The sequence below is a fragment of the Notothenia coriiceps genome, unplaced genomic scaffold, assembly GCF_000735185.1.
Source record: "Notothenia coriiceps isolate Sejong01 unplaced genomic scaffold, NC01 NC01_scaffold00011113, whole genome shotgun sequence".
NCBI classification, from domain to species: Eukaryota; Metazoa; Chordata; class Actinopteri; order Perciformes; family Nototheniidae; genus Notothenia; species Notothenia coriiceps.
Genome location: NW_011343814.1, coordinates 9400 through 26299, shown reverse-complemented (window position 1 = coordinate 26299; position 16900 = coordinate 9400). Strand labels below are relative to the sequence as shown.

At 40.4% G+C, this 16900-nt stretch overlaps 1 protein-coding gene across 2 annotated transcripts; it reads right to left on the bottom strand.

Annotated features, from left to right (window-relative positions):
- Positions 1–1010: 1010 nt before the first annotated feature.
- On the bottom strand, positions 1011–15624 carry LOC104946452 (SH3 domain-containing protein 19-like). Of its 2 annotated transcripts, none has more exons than XM_010772287.1 (16): positions 15329–15624; positions 14703–14743; positions 13939–14029; positions 11931–12066; positions 11624–11816; positions 9531–10634; positions 7533–7604; positions 5804–6008; positions 5237–5483; positions 4931–5122; positions 4578–4636; positions 4244–4467; positions 3766–3803; positions 3412–3586; positions 3141–3229; positions 1011–2847 (listed from the first exon to the last, which is right to left on the bottom strand). In XM_010772287.1, exons 1-16 carry the CDS (start codon positions 15445–15447, stop codon positions 2740–2742), a joined length of 3093 nt encoding a protein of 1030 aa, XP_010770589.1. In that variant the 5' UTR covers positions 15448–15624; the 3' UTR covers positions 1011–2739. The 2 variants fall into 2 exon arrangements, with proteins under 2 accessions (XP_010770589.1, XP_010770588.1); XM_010772286.1 differs by having other exon boundaries at positions 3766–3806; positions 15329–15623.
- Positions 15625–16900: the final 1276 nt, after the last annotated feature.

The following is a 16900-nucleotide window of genomic DNA, read 5'->3' as shown; positions in this document are numbered from 1 at the left end:
GTTTCTCGAATGTACAGAGTTTCTTATTTTCTCTGTTTGTTATCAGTTTGTCCCATTATTTTTCAGTTAAGGTCTTTCAAAAAATGCATTTGAAGATGTTATACCTTGAATTTTTAAAGCCTGAGTCTGCATTTATCACAATTTGATGACATTTTACTGACTAAACAACTCGTAGAATAATGATTATGGCATCTATGGTTATCATATTGTTTGTTTAAAGTTGTTGGCGCAGAGAGAAGATTACCACCTCTCAGGAAAGATGACTCAATTAAGTTGCTCAATTTTGGGCGTTTTTTCTGCAGACGCCTTAAACCTGCTGACTGTCTGTCTTTCTCCTCTCCCTCTGACCTGTCTTCCTGCCTGTGGGGCGTTCAGGGCTGTAGGATATTTCTGTCCCTGCAGACGGGGTCAGAGGTGATTGAATCTCTCAGGGGGGCAGGAAACCCCCCGTTTGCTCCGGAACAAACAAACAAACAGCCTCTCCACATGCAACAAAGGTTAAGCATTTATGAGGAGACAGAGGAGGGAGATGATGAAGCTGCTGTTCGAGAGTTCATAGAAAGATTTTACTTACGAAGGTGTGACTTTAAGTAGTTTATAAGAATACATTTCAGCATGTTATTAGGACTTTAAATACATGCTGTTATCTCTTTCAAGGAATATGAATTCACAGTTTTAGTTCTGCAACTAACTATCAATCAAAGCCGGGAAAAAATCTTTCTCTATTAACTTTACATTTAGGTCTATCTGTGCTTTAAAGAGTCCTCTCCTGCTGATGTTCAGGTGTATATCAGTATGTAGTGTCTCTACTTTAAAGAGTCCTCTCCTGCTGATGTTCAGGTGTATATCAGTATGTAGTGTCTCTACTTTAAAGAGTCCTCTCCTGCTGATGTTCAGGTGTATATCAGTATGTAGTGTCTCTACTTTAAAGAGTCCTCTCCTGCTGATGTTCAGGTGTATATCAGAGCAACAATTAAAAAGAAAACGAAGAATAAAAATACAAATTAAAATATTGAAATGTCTGAGTTTTATTTGTAATAAAAAGCTGGAATGTTTTAGTTGAACAAAGTGTTTCTTACAAAGCGATTCCTAAATATTTCAGTTTGTGTGTGTCTCATTTAATAACACACACATTAGTGTTACACATTTTAAAGCATTTTATAATAACATATAAGGTCAAATATCATAACGTTATAATTACCGGTCACTCCCGGTCATTTTTTGCAGAGATCATTGTGAATTGTAATTGTTACATTTCATATTTTTACAATGCATTTTAATGTGTTTATTCAAAATATGAGTGAAAATGATCCTTAAATCCCTTCAAAAACACACAAGCATTTCTTAATAACAGCATCCAGTGACCAATTCACCTAAACACATTGCATTAAAAACAGTGCTTTGATGCAATATGTGATTAAAATGCATTTAAACGATGATACTCGCAGTGATTATTAAGTGTTGTGATAACTGACCTTATAGTTACGATCAAAAAAGCTCTATGAATATTTAAGAGTGCTTATAACTAATATTATACAGTGATAAAAGCAGATTATAACACATTATAGGTATTTTTATAATGCATTTAAGGCATGTGATAGTGTTACAAAGCTTTCAAGAGTCTACCAGTGGAAACGTGTGCAACAAAATAAACATTTATAAATAACTAAAAGGTACTAACCGTTATGAAATAAAACTCCTCGTTATTTCCTCACTAAAGTGGCAACGAGCGCTACGAGTAAAAACTTTCATGAGGACAACAAAAACAAAATGGCTGCCTGCCTACAATTTGACTCACCTCTTCGTAAAGCTCCACATGGTTCCTTTCTTAACACATTTTTATTCAGTTTTTATCCAGTTTTCTCGTCGTCTCCGCCCCATGATGAGCATATTTAAATACAAGTTTAAACTGAGTTAGTTCAAGTTAATTCATCTTCCAGTAAGGCTGCACTATTTGGGCAAAAATAACTAAATTGTGAATATTTTGACTGATATTGCAACAACGATTTGACGCATGATATAAAAAAGGGAATTATTTTTAATTAAATCATCATCTCAATTATATATAAAAATAATACGTGTGATTTTTTTAGGTGGATCTGAACCAAACAAGGGTTTTAATTAAGTCTGTAAAATACTGTTTATCTCTTACTTCATTCAGATAGTTTAAAATAAGCCATTTGGATAATACAGTAAAGTGTCTTTCTACTACTTTCCCGTTTAAATACTGCAGGTTGAAAATGTCTCTCGATGCAGATACAAAGGAGGAAATGTCATCTAACGGCTGTTCTTAGAAGCAGAAGTCAGACAGAGATCATATTCCCGATATGCATATCGATTTTAAGCTTTGAAACGGATGCAGGGAGATGCGCTTGAGGCCGTAGGAGCTTTAAAAGTTTTTTTTTTTGCAGGAATATTGGACAAAAGTCAGTGAGAGGAATAACAAGTCAAATCCAGTCCAGGTGGGAAATAGTCCACGGAGTCAAACATTTGAAAACACAAAGCGTTAAATCAGATTTACTCTGGCGGCAAAGGTCCATCCTGTTAACGTGACGATATCCACTTTCCCAAAAATGCCAATACAAACTGAACAGGCGGCTTTTTTAAAATTAAAAACCGCCTGAAAAGTTTTGGGAAAATGTTGAAACACTGGAACATAACTCCATACGTTTTCAGCCCTCAAAAAAATTAAAGAAAAAAAAAAGTATTCCTTGTTTTCAGGATTTCCCTTTTTCCTCATCAGAGAAGGGAAATGTAGTTTTTAGGAACAATCCCACGCTTCCCGCCCACATCTCCCAGAATCCACTGCTCATCCACAAACTCCACCTGCGTTATGACGTCACCCACCTGCAGGGGGGGAGACACAAAGAGAGCACATTATTTAGTAAACAAAACAAAAATATGAGGCTGTTTTTGTTTTAATTTTGGTAAGAAATTAAGTTATTGTTAAAGGCAACACACATTTTAATCAAAACCCAAATGTATTGTTGTCTTTTAACTGATTCATTCGCCTAAAATAATACAAAAAACAAAACAGCATCTATTCTGAGCAGAGAACACACACACACACACACACACACACACACACACACACACACACACACACACACACACACACACACACACACACACACACACACCTTTAACAAGAGCTCGCCCTCGCCCTCTGCTGTGAAGTCGAACTTGGCCACGCCTCTAACCTCTGCCTGCTGGCCTGTGATTGGCTGAGCTGGAAACAGAAAGCATTCAACATTTTAATATATTATTTCCACTGATGGGAACGTGTGTGTGATTAGGAAGTATTTATAATTGATTCTCTGATCTGGAGACTGGATAGATTTAATTTTGTATTCATTTGTCTATTAATTTAGTCATATATTAATTCTATTGATGGGAACGTGTGTGTGTTACCATTGCAGGGCTGTGTGAAGGCAGCAGGGTAGAGCCCCTCCTTCCCCCCCAGCTTCCCTCTCCTCCAATCCGCATCAATGTGCTCCATCACCAGGATGAGCGCCCCCTGCTGGAAGGACAGGTCCTCTGCAGTCTGACCGGGGAAATCAAACAGAGCCTCGACCCACTCCTCCACCTAAAGACAAACACACACAATGGATCTATTAGTGACATTTGGACAGGAAACATGTGCAAATCTGACATAAAATCTATTTATTACAAAATAAAAATTGAGTGATAATGTGTAATTTTAAAACATAAATTATCACTAATCCTAAATAAAAACAACTTTTGAACACAAGGGATCGTTCTTACTGCAGTCTGAGAGTCTGGATCCAGGGAGGTCTCTGGTGCTGCTGAGGACACAGTAAATAATAAATAAAACTACTATTTACAGAGATTTTTAACCATGAAATATATATGGTGGTGCAGTGATGACGTATTTCTGTGTTGGACTCTAAAAATATAGCAGAAAATAATCTCTATTCAAACATTTATGATACTTATAAGTTTAGTTCAGCAAGATAATCTCCACATATTAACACATTAAAGCTAATGTTGGGCTATAAAGGAACTACAGCACGGTCACATGACTTCACGTCACCACCGCTAAGCTAAAGGTGGCTAATGTTGGGCTATAAAGGAACTACAGCATGGTCACATGACTTCACGTCACCACCGCTAAGCTAAAGGGGGCTAATGTTGCGCTGTAAAGGAACTACAGCATGGTCACATGACTTCACGTCACCACCGCTAAGCTAAAGGGGGCTAATGTTGGGCTATAAAGGCTCACCAGTACTTCCTGTTACAGTGCTCTCTGTTGTTGTCGGTTTCTCCTCTGGAGGCTCCAACACTTCGGCGAAGTTCATTGGGAAGATTCCGATTCGTCCGTGGATCTGGCCCCGCCCCCAGTCCTGACCAATCAGCTCCAAGAGGGCGATGACATCACCCTGAGAGAAGGTGAGCTCGTCCTCCTCCTCTCCCTCATAATCAAACAGGGCGACGCACCGAGGACCGCTGCACAGACAGAGGAATATACAAAATTAGATACAAATAGTTCATATTTAGTTATAAATTAGTAGTTTCCTTTACTTATGATATAGTAGTGTTTCAATATTGTGTGTTACCTGACAGGAGGAGGGTTGAGTTGTTCTTTCTGCTCCGAAGACTCCACAGGAAGAATGGACTATCGGACAAAGGAAAATCAAGTCTTGTAAAATAATTGTGAAAAACACAAATTATCTTTCTATATTATTGCTAATTAGTGTTGGAAAGTACATGCATTCAAGTAGTATATACATTTTTAAACAACTTGTTTTGTACATGTATCTCTATTCAATGCTATTTTATACTTACACCACATTAATACGATTTTATTTATTATCAAACCAGCTTTTTGAGGTAAATGTAATCACTATATATTTAAAAAAGGCAAAAAAAACATAATGAAAAAGGCTTTATAAAAAGTGTCTTCCTGTACCTGTGAGTCTGAAAGGCTGAGGCCCTCCAGGTCGGATTTTGATTGGCTCTCCTGATCCGGCGCAGGCTCTGGTTGGCTGTCCAGGTCCAGGAGACTCTGTGATTGGTCGATGACGACGGTTTGACTCTTGCCCTCATCTGATAGGTCCTCTGAGGGGCTCGGGTCGTCCAGGACGATCAGCACTTCTTGTTTCTGAAAATGAAGACGTTATAACGAATATCTATGATGGTGTGTGTGTGTGTGTGTGTGTGTGTGTGTGTGTGTGTGTGTGTGTGTGTGTGTGTGTGTGTGTGTGTGTGTGTGTACCTCGTAGCTGTTGTATAGAGGGTGTCCAGGTTTAGGGCGGGGGGGAAGAGGCGGTCCTCTCTTTGACGCTCGTTGAGGCGGCACCTGATTGGTTGACTGGTTGGCAGTGGAAACAGAGGGGGCGGGACTAGTTTTGGACGCAGGAGGAGTCTGATTGGCCGAGGAGCTGGCGGCTGGAGGCGGCGGACGCCCGGGGGTGGATTTGATTGGTGGAGGACGAAGGGGGAGGAGCTTCACACCAGAAGGGCTGGCGGGAAAGAGTGAGAATTATTATTATGCTCCATAGCTTCTCTTGTTACTGTACATTTGTAATTCAACATGTATATTTTCTACTTTCTTTAATGCCATTGTATTTTCTATTGAGATTTTTTTTCTATTTCTTTTCATTTTGATTGTACAATGCCATGTTTTTTTATGCTGCTGCAACGCAAACATAACCCAATTTGGGATCAATAAAGTACTTCTTATCGAATCTTAAATAAACAATATAAAGAAAACTCATTTCATTTAACTTCTATCTGTACCGTGGAGTTCAGTTTGACTGTTGATCACAAATGTGCTTCTTACCGTGGAGGACGAGGGGGGTCAGACGTTGCGTTAACGCTGGTTTCTGGTTTGCTTTGGATCACGGGGCCTTTCCTTAGAGCGGGAGCGGGATTTGGAGGTTTTATAGCGGGAGTTGGAGGTTTTATAGCCGGAGTTGGAACCGGCGAAGGTCCTGAAGGTTTGGGGGCCAGAGAAGCAGCTGAGGGTCTCGGGGCCAGATTTGGAGCTAGAGGTGGAGAGCAGATCCCAGAATATATTGTTAGTTCTTAGTGTTCATATCAGAAGCTAAAGAGAGATACTAACTGTAGAAGCCATATGTTAAAATGTATAATTTGATATATTATGTGTGTGTATACTGTAGATATATTTGAACATTGAGTTTCTTTGTTATTAGTATCATTATATCATTTATTTAAACCAGCTGTTGTAAAATTGACGTGGTAGCCGACCGCAGTTGCTGGCAATGAGAAGGAGAAAAGAATCAAGGAGCAATATCGTTTTTTGAACTTAGAAAATATGTGTTTTGTTCCGATACCTTTTGTTTAAGTAAGGGGTCAACCAAACTTACCTGAGACGTATTTGTGTTGGAGTCAAGCCTATGTGGATATATAAATGTTTGGATTAGACGGAGCTACACTTGTCAAAGACAGAAAGGCACATTTCATATAGTCCACTTAAAAATATAATACACTGTAGTTAGCCGTTACTGTACATTTGTATTTCCACATGTACATTTTTTACTTTTAAATGCTATTTTATTTCTATTTGAGATGTTTACATTTTGGATTGTTTATTTCTAGTCTATTCGTTTCTCTATTGTACAATGCCATGTCTTTTGATGCTGCTGCAACGCAAACATTTCCCAAATTGGGATCAATACTTCTTATCTTATCTTATCCACTCATTGCCCTAAGGGTTTTTGTTTTTTAGCTGTTATGGTTATTTGTTACATTTACATTTGGTGTAAATACTGGTCTTTTGCATCTTTTTTTAATGCTAAATTGTTTCTTAAAAATACTTATATTTTATTATCCTTATACATTTCTTTGTTTACCTACTTTGCTGTTGTTTATGTTCGCACCACCAGACACCAAAGCAAATTCATCGTATGTGTAAATGTACCTGGCAATACACTTGATTCTGATATGTAGTTATCGTCTCTTTTTCTTTGTTGGTGTCAACATGTACAAGTCAGATGTACTTAAAGTTACCCAGCTTAAAAACATTAAGGGTACAGCAGAGTAACTATTGCACACAGCCTGCAGATTTTCTTTCTTCTTTGGCTGATTTTGTAAACTCTTTCACAACCAAGAGCTGTGAAGAACATAAATCAAATTGAAAAAACAACTGAACAAGCTCCCTGGATCCCACATGTTCATAAAGCAGCCAAAATAAGCCTGGATAGTTGCATAATGGGAATTCTCTCGGAAGAAGTCGACCAATCACATGGCTAGGCTGAACACACAAACACACACATTAAGCAACAGCTGAGAGCACACAACAACAGTGGAGCCTTTTTTCTTCTGGCACAATCACTGCATTTTTCTTTCACATGGTCTGGAGTGACTAATATAACCCCCCCCTCTCTCTCTTTGTGACACACACACAAAAAATCCCTCCATATGTTTGCATATTTTCTGCAACAACATGAGCACGATGTGTGTCACTGAGCTCTCAAACACTTAATTGTACTAAAGCTACATGGAGCTAGTGTTCCCTCTCTCTCACACACACACACTCACACACTTACCGCTGGCTCTGCGTGGTGCGGTCAGAGCTGCTGGTTTGGTCGGGATGTCTGGACGGAGACTTCGTACTTTCACTAAAACAACAAAATTCAGAAGAAATTAAGATTATCATTTTTTTTAGACTACTACTTACTACTATTTGCATTTTTTTTTATTAGATTTTCAACCTTTACAGCACTAATTATTAAAAAAGACTTTTTTTTTAAACTTTTTTTTTCCTGTAATTTTGACCTACAATTGATTATTGTTGCATCTTGCTAAATAAACACATTTAAATAGAATAATATAATATAAAATATGTTCCCCACTGTTATAGAACCACACGCTTATACATTAAAACAGTTTTTATTTTCCACATGTTACTTCTAGCCTATTAAACCTGATGAAATCTGATCTGAGTGTCAGTTTGATATCAGTAGCTGGTAAAGGAACTACAAAGCCTCCCATTGAGAAATCCATCAAACTAATCCGGCTTATCAGCTGTGAGCAAGTCTGAAGTTCAGTCAATGACTCCAAACCAAACAGAGAGCTTATCTTTATTATCTGGGAGATAAGCAGCACGTTTCCCCCTGCCTCGAGTAAATATTTGTAAAATGACCCGCTGTGACGACCCCCGTGTCCCTGCTGTCCCTGTTATGTGTATGTCCCTTTAAGGATTCTCCCTTCCTCCCTATCAGCACTGACTGATGGCACCTGGCCGCCGGTAACTGAAGAGTGAGAGGCCGTATCTCAATGTGGAGTAGAGCTGCTGCAGAGCCACTATTTCAAGTATACTACGTCATCGAGTGGCACCGAAGGACTGTTTATATGCATTTTAAATGCCCAGCATTCGGCGCCACTCGATGACGTGGTATACTTGAAATAGTGGCTCTGCAGCAGGTATATTCGACATTGAGAAACGGCCACAGGCTCCAGCCAGAGTCGTGCTCGCTCGCTCTCTCGGTTGGAGGGTCTGTTTTTGAGAGCAGCTAGCTACGTGACTTATGCTTTTGTTTCCCTCCCTCTTATGGTTCATTTCCACTGCAGGGCCTCGCACGGCTTAGTACGGTATAGTTAGGCCTTGGTAGGCCAGGCTCACTTCATGCTGCGTTTCCATTACAGTTTAGTAGCTGGGGCAGTAACTATAGTAACGCAGTGTAGGCGGAGCCGTGACGTCATCTTCAATGAGAACCACAAAACCAACATCAGCTGTTAGCTGTTAGCCCTCAGAGCTCACAGCTCCTCATATCTGTTCAGAAACTTGACAGAAGTCAAACAAGTACAAACCACAGACTGTCTGTGTCATGGCGAATACAGTCGCTGCTTTATTTATGTCTGTAGGCCGTTGTTGTGAGTGTGGACGGTCGGAGCATATACAACGTTAGCTTAGCCGATCTCCATTTATAAAACACGCATTTTAAAAAGGTGTTCCGCCTGCCGTCTGTCTGCAGACTTGTCAAAGCATTAATTCATGGTTTTTACTAACCGGTATCAGTATGTTGTTACTTCGGTATCATTTTGAAACGTGTATTAAAATTAAATCACTGTCAAATATGTTCATTTAGTTGTAGTTGTAGCCCTCTAGCCAGCGATTCTCTCTCTAGTTTAGCATACTCAGCCCGGTTGTTGGCCCGGAAAGAACCACGATTTTGGAGAGCCAGAAAAACTGTGAAACGGTACTCGTTAGCCGGAACTACGACTAGTGGAAACGCAACCAAAAACGGGCCGGGTTTGCACGGCACGCTTAAACAGCGCTATAAAAATCGCTGTATTATTATTATTATTATTATTATTATTATAAGTGACTGTTATTTTGTATATATTGATTGTTGTGCTTTTATTTATGACTTAATGTTTGCACATGTATAAATGTGTATATATTCATCTTTTTATACATATTTTTATATATATTTGTATTTTTTGTATTGGGGATGGTGGAAAACGGTATTTCGATCTCTCTGTCCGTACACACAAACGTAAAGATTGACAATAAAGTTGACTTTGAAGTTAATAACCCTTACCAGTTTGTTTCGCAGCGTTCTGCGTCTTCTCACTTCCTGTCTCAGAGTGAGATCCACTGCTGAGCTCCACAAAGGGTCTGGGGGGTAAAGTCGGGGTTCTTTGCCCAGCCGAGGAGCTCTTTTCCTGGGCAGGAGCTCCGACGCTGGCCCTGGGGGCAACTGGAGGTCTGGGTGGAGGTTTAGCTTGAGTCTCACTGACCGAAGGGGTGAGTTTGGGGTGAGGAGGAGGTCTAGGGGCGGGAACAGGACCAGCAGAAGGTGGAGGGGGGTCCGTAGTGGTCTGAGGTTTTGGGGAAATGGAAGGTTTCTCCGTGTTTTTCACAGGAACCACAACAGGTTCAGATTTCAGGACACAGGAATCAGGTTCAGGGGTTACATCTGTCTCGGCACCCTCCTCCCAGAATCGCTTGCAGGACGGTTTGGCAGCTTGTGCAACATTTTTGGGTTTCGGGGCGACAGTAGGGGGTGCGGATTTGTTTTTTTCGAGACGAGGACGTGGTTTGGGTTCAGGTCGGGTTTCGGGTCTTTTTGTGGCGGGAAAATCTCCACAGCTCCCATCAGCCACCTGTTGTTGCTGCTCAAAGGCTTGTATCCTCGCTTTTAACGCCGCCATGTCGTCTTCTCCCTTTTCCTCCTCGCTCTCCGATTGGCTGCCGCTGTCGCTACGGCGATCAGGGAAACCCCAATCGTCAGCGCTGAACGCCTCGAGAAGCTCCTGAAGGTATTTCCCTTGACTCACTTCCTGTTTAGCCGGGTCACTTCCTGTGCGACCAGCTAGTGTAGCTGCGCCGTCGTCTCGTAGCTTCACCAGAGTCTGAACTCTGACCTCACTGCTGATTGGAGGAGGAGCGCTGAGCCTGGAGCGGGGGCGGGGCTTAGGAAGCTCCAATGGGACGCGAGAAGAAGAAGAAGTGGAAGGAGGAGGAGCTTCTACTTCAACGGGCCGATCCCATTGGTCCGTTTGAGAATCAAAAGTGGAGGGAAGGTGTGTGTTTGGTGCCACGCTGAGTGCTGATTGGCTGGTTGGGATGGTGATGTCATCAATGTGAGACTGCTTGGGAGGGCTGGGGAAAGGCGGTCGTTGTGGTCTTACTGGTCGTCTCACTGTAGACACATTATTATTTATAATTGTTAGTGTACAGTTTTATTATTACGCTGTTGTGTTTTTGTAACTCTGGCACAACAATTTCCTTTGGGATAAATAAAGTCCTATCTTATCTTATTTGCATTTTCAGAAACTGGCATACACATCAAATGAGATACAGTTAAATCTACAAGAATATATTTATAATTACTATTTGTATTACAATTCTGAGGGTGATTGATGTTATGTGTTGTTTTCCTAACTGATTTTTCAGGTCTCGAAAATGACATTCCCAGAACAGATGATCATAACTACACTTCTAAAAAAAGTAATAATCTTTTTTCTCAAAGCAATGATAAACCTGTGAGTTGGATGTAGAAGAGTCAGAATCAATATAGATGCTTTTATTTATTTATATATATAAGCAAATTCAGATTGAACATAGTAACGAAATGTAAATTATAGTGTCCGTCCAAAAGAAAACATTACTTAAAGAAAACCACCCTTGGATGATGGGATCGGAGACTAAAAGCTTTAGGAATCCAAAGTACAACATATAATAAGTTGTGTGTCGTCTTTGCTGGCTTTCGCTGCGGTGAGTTTTGATCACACAGTGATGATACTTATACCTATAGAATCTGTGGAATATCAGCTTTAATCTGATATCTCGTATGTGCAGTTACGATAAGTAATACATTATTTATACCGTGAGTGCTGTGCTAAGTGCGTCAACAATTTTTTGCTCAGGGCTCATTTACACGCTTCTTGTGAGACTTGTATTTTGTTTCGGTACAAATGGTTAATATCATCAGTTAGCTGAGTTTCTTCCCGTTAGGTGGGTATGACACATTCATAGTTTGTTCAATGTTAAGAGTCCCTGAGACAGTTTCGTGAAAAAAAAAGCCCGTAGCTATTACTAGTAATAAGTGACAATCTTTCTTCTTGATCTCTTAAAAGTGTTAAATGAACTTGTACATGTTTACTAGAAAATAATTGAGCTTCCTCTCACCCTGGGGGTCGGGGGCAGATCCTGGGTCAGTCTGCGTGGCGATGGTTATTGTAGAAGCTAGACGTGATGATAATGATGACAATGATGACAATGATGATAATGATGATGATGAAGAGCTGGAGGGAAGACGAGGAAGAGGAAGAGTCTGCTCCTGTGTCTTCTCCCTGATCACCTCCTCATAGGATGGAGGAGGCTGAGGAGGAGAAATGCATGTGTTCAATAGGTTGTAGTGCATGTGAATGGTCTGCAAAGGCAATAATCTCTGTCTGAAACGCCTCCTTTGTTTACTTCCAGATCACAGACTCACCTGAATGGACGGAGGGATGGTGGGACCCCAGATCTGAGCGGCAGGAGGGGGGGGCGGGGGGAATCCTGCAGAGGCCCCCGGGAACCAGGAAGTGGAGGAAAGCGGCTCCGCACACAGGATGGTGATCTCCGGGCGTCTAGAAACAAGCACCAACAACAACAGGAAGTCAGCAACAGAGAAATATATGGTGAGTGTAATTTAATTATATATGTGTCACTGTCAGTTTAAATTCACGCCGAGCTACAACATATTTATATTCTATTTTATTTATTTCCACTATTTTATTTGTTTTATTGTGTTGCACTGTTGGAAGAGCCTGTGACGTCAGATTTTCTTTGGCATAACTAGAAGTGACAATAAAAGCGACTGAGAAATCCATGAAATGACACATTTCATCATTCCTAAACATAACTAGTAGATATTTTCCAGTTTTCTGACTTTTAATCCTTTAGATGTTCGATTAAAACCACCAAAAAGTATTATTTTCTGTATACTTTAATGCAAAAAGGGATATTTGTAACCAGACATATAAGTCAATGAGAATCAACATTTTATTTTTGATGCATTGGGATTTCTTTGTGCAGGAAACCAGGAAAATCACATTTTTCTTTGCCCAATGTTTTTGTACTTTATGTTATTTGCCTGCACACTAGGTCAGCAACAAACGACTAATTTGATAATCGATTAATCTATCGATTAATTGACTATTATGCCTTGCACAATTTCTCAAACGCTCTTATTTAGCCATCAACTTTTAGATTTAGCTTGAGGTTGTTTTAGGCATGTGGAAACTAACAACGAAGACAATAAAGATGAATACTTGATTCAAAAATGCATGTATGTAGCAGAGCGTGTGTGTTGCATGCATGTAGCAGCCGCGTGTGTGTGTTGCATGCATGTAGCAGCCGCGTGTGTGTGTTGCATGCATGTAGCAGCCGCGTGTGTGTTGCATGCATGTAGCAGCCGCGTGTGTGTTGCATGCATGTAGCAGCCACGTGTGTGTTGCATGCATGCATGTAGCAGCCGCGCGTGTGTTGCATGCATGCATGCATGTAGCAGCCGTGTGTGTGTTGCATGCATGTAGCAGCCGCGCGTGTGTTGCATGCATGTAGCAGCCGCGCGTGTGTTGCATGCATGTAGCAGCCACGCGTGTGTGTAAACTGCCCCGCCCCCTGGCACACACACGGGGGAGAGATCTCTCGTCTGGATTGGAAAGATCGAAAATACACCATAGACACATTTGTTTGTCTTTTTGCATGTTAGAAACGGAGTTGGTGAAACTAAGACTGCGATATAATGTTTTTGTTGCAATAATACATTTGACATATATTTTTTAAATGTCTCCAGTACCAATAAAAATACCAATAACGTTGGAGCTTAACGGCGCGTAAAACACACGTGATGACATCACCAACGAATCGACCGAATTAGTTGGCAACTCATTTGGTCATCGATTAAGTCGATTAGTTGTTGTACCCCTAAGGCACACTTTATTACAGGATCTGATGCAGCTAAAATGATGAAACGATTACAAACAAAAAGCCCAACTCTGCCCTGAGTGATGCACAAGGGTAGTTTATGAAAAGGGAATTTAGTTCAGACTTTGTAAAACTATTTAAAAATAAGCTTATAAAAGCTTCCAATTCCAGCAGGAGGAGGAGGTTGATATTGAATCCATTAAAACTCCTCACATGAAGATATGGACTGTAAACACCAAACATCACGCTTGCTTGTTTACTAAAATATCCCGTTTTCCTGACATGACAAATAACTTAAAGAGCATCAACATAAAACAGTACGACAGAGGAGACAACAAGATATCTGTGCTATATTTAAAAAGCAAAGATACAAAATCAAACAGTAATCTCATTATGAAATGCTCCCATATGGACAACACACTTTGCACACTGGTTTAGCTTCAGTGTGTGTGTGTGTGTGTGTGTGTGTGTGTGTGTGTGTGTGTGTGTGTGTGTGTGTGTGTGTGTGTGTGTGTGTGTGTGTTTCTCACCTCCTGTCTCTCTCTCTGTCTCTCTCTCTGTCTCTGTCTCTCTCCCTCTCTCTCTCTCTGGGCGACTCAGAGAGAGACGTCGTCCTGGAGGCTGAGAGACACACAGGAAACAGTTCATATAAAATATAACAATACTAACAAACAAATACTTACAGATAAAGCCTTTAATAAGTTAAAAAGAGCTGCTATCAGATTTCTTCCTGTGTTTCCTCAGTGCAGGATCTTGTAATATTTGACATTTGGTACAGAAAGAGTATGACGCTCATCATTACTTTTAATAGAAAGATATAGTCTGAGTACTGAGGCGCTGATCTTGTTTATAAGATGTATAAATTCTCTCGAGATACAAGATGGCGGCGCGGACGTAAGCGACAACGTGATGTCGGAGCTCCGTAAAAACAAAGCTGTCTCCGCCGTCTGACGCTCTGTTTGATACTCAGACTTCTGGAGTCATTATATAGTTTTTTGAGGAACAGAAATATTGTTTTCTGGAATCACTTTACGGGGGGGAAATCGGCATTTTTTGTTTGAGTAAGAGGGCGCAGCGTCCCCGTTTGAACCCCGATGCCATCATAGTTTCCGTTTAGTTTCCCAGATTGTCTTTATGTACTTGTAAACCCCTAAAATAATCTGCACCGTGATGACAGTGTGATTTGCAGCGACATGGTTTCTCTTTGTGTTTAAATGGAGCCTATTTGCACTAAAGCACACAAAGAAGAACAAGATAAAGAACAAGATGAGAAACTCAAAACGCATATACTCACTTCTCTTGATGGCCGCTCTGATGGACGACAGAGGACCCTGACTGCAGAGAAAGCAAAAGAGAAAGAGAGGAAAACATGAGTCACGTTGTTTAACCTCAGCCGACCCGACTGCAGTTTCATGAAAACCCAATATGTTTATTTCTAGCTCTCTTGGAAAAAGGACCGATCCTTTCCACAAACAACTGCTTTGAACATCCTTTTCCATCCCAGAGGAGACACACTCAGTATCATCACAGATATATATTAATAGAGTGGTACAGAAGCAACCTTAATACCTTTATATATAATCTGATAACAAAAACGTTCATGTTGAGACCAAAGAGACAATCACACGTCCAGAAGGCTTTTGACTTCTTAAGACAAATATATAGTGGGCTAATGAAGAGAATACCAAGCTTTGAATTAACTGTTCGAAGATAAGCACATCTCATGGCCTTTTTGTAAGATGTATTATGAATGGTTTAACTCTTTTTTATCGCTTGCTACATGCAATAGCATCTGTTGTTAGCATCTTTAGCTGAATCCTCAGAGAGAGTTTCTTTGGAAAACTGCCCTGAAATTCACAGCCGTCTACTACCCTAACGTGTTCAGCAGTTGCTAGGCAGGATAGGAATCAAGAGACTCACCCAGGAGACAGAAGGAGGTCAGACGGGTTTGACTTTCTGTCTTTTAAATCGTCTCTGTCTCTTTTCTTTGTCTCTGACTCTCTTTTACCCTTCCTTTCTCCTACAGAGCTGTTAACCATGAACACACACACATGACTCACCCCTCACACACACACACACACACACAGAAACTCACTGCTTTACTTTAAACAGCAATGGAAACCTTTCATCCCCCTTTTTCCATTTCAGGCCGTCCACAGGAAAAGGGTTGGAAGTAAACATTTGAAAAACAGATCTAGTTCAAACTTGTTGGTCATTTTTGATGCTGTAGTTTCTATGTTTTTGACTTTCTACTTTTCCTTTTTGCTGAGGTAGTTTTTTGTTGTTGTTTAGCAGATGTTTGAGCCCTTTCCCTTTCCCCCCCATGACATCACTTTTAGGGAGTGTGTGTCAGATTACAGCTACAAAAGGCAGCAGGAATAAAAGGCTTGTTGTCTTTTGAACAAGCTTTTCTTGAAGGGTTTCAAACAGAAAGTGACAGAAATAGAATATGAGAAGATGCCTAAAGAAAGGAAGGGTTTCTGATTCTGTTACCATGAGTAAAGCAGTCTTTTACCCAGTTTATTTTTACATTACATTGTTATATTAACCGCTACTTTGTTTGTAATGTGCAGAAGCACGCAGAAAGTGTTATTCAAACAAGCCAATGTGAAAGTAGACGGCTTGCTGGATGTTAAATATATTTTATTTGAAGTTTCATGAGGAAAATTGACACCATTTGTTGATTTTATGCACGCACACAATGAATATAAACATGATTATTTCCCTTTAAACCTCACATTAAAGAGGTCCAATTGTGCTTTTTTGGTGTTTTCCCTCTCCTGTAGTTTGTTATATAGGTTTGTGTGCATCTCAATGGTCTGCAAAGGCTTAACCCCCCCTCAATGTGGTTTTAGCAGCTAAATCAGTCAGAATATACCACTTATTTTACTGTAATTCAAACTTTAAAACCAGGAAAAGACAACATTCACAAGATTAAAAGATGTTTTATTTATATATTGCCCAGTCCGAGTTAATTATTCACTAAAGAATTATAAACTAATGCTTTAAGAAAATGTTCATTAACTTTTTTGACACACACACACACACACACACACACACACACACACACACACACACACACACACACACACACACACACACACACACACACACACACACACACACACACACACACACACACACACACACACACACACACACACACACACACACCTTTCAGGAGTGTGTCAGACGGGAGGAAAGTAGATCCGGCAGAAAATAGTCCCAAGCTGCTGGGCTTTAAGAGCAGAACAAGTCCACCTACTTTGTGTTCTTTCACATGTTTAAACTCTAACAGAACAGCTGATTTATCCGTCTGTAACTTGCTTCTTTCTGAATCACGAGGAGTTTCAACATCAAACGCATCTCGCTGGCTCAACCTCGCTCAGTCCATGTGCGTCAAATTAAACATTGAGTGCCAGGTGAGTCAGAGGCGAGGAGAAAAGTTGAAAAACTTACCTGAGACGATGCTCTGGCTTACGTCGACCTGGG

Excerpts from the sequence above, each read along its gene's own strand:
- LOC104946452 (XM_010772286.1), bottom strand. The coding sequence starts at position 15,447 with ATGGTTAACAGCTCTGTAGGAGAAAGGAAGGGTAAAAGAGAGTCAGAG. Across the intron at positions 14,030-14,702 it reads CAGAGCGGCCATCAAGAGAA|CCTCCAGGACGACGTCTCTC; the intron begins GTGAGTATATGC and ends TGTGTCTCTCAG. Across the intron at positions 5,484-5,803 it reads GACCCCCCTCGTCCTCCACG|CCCTTCTGGTGTGAAGCTCC; the intron begins GTAAGAAGCACA and ends CTTTCCCGCCAG.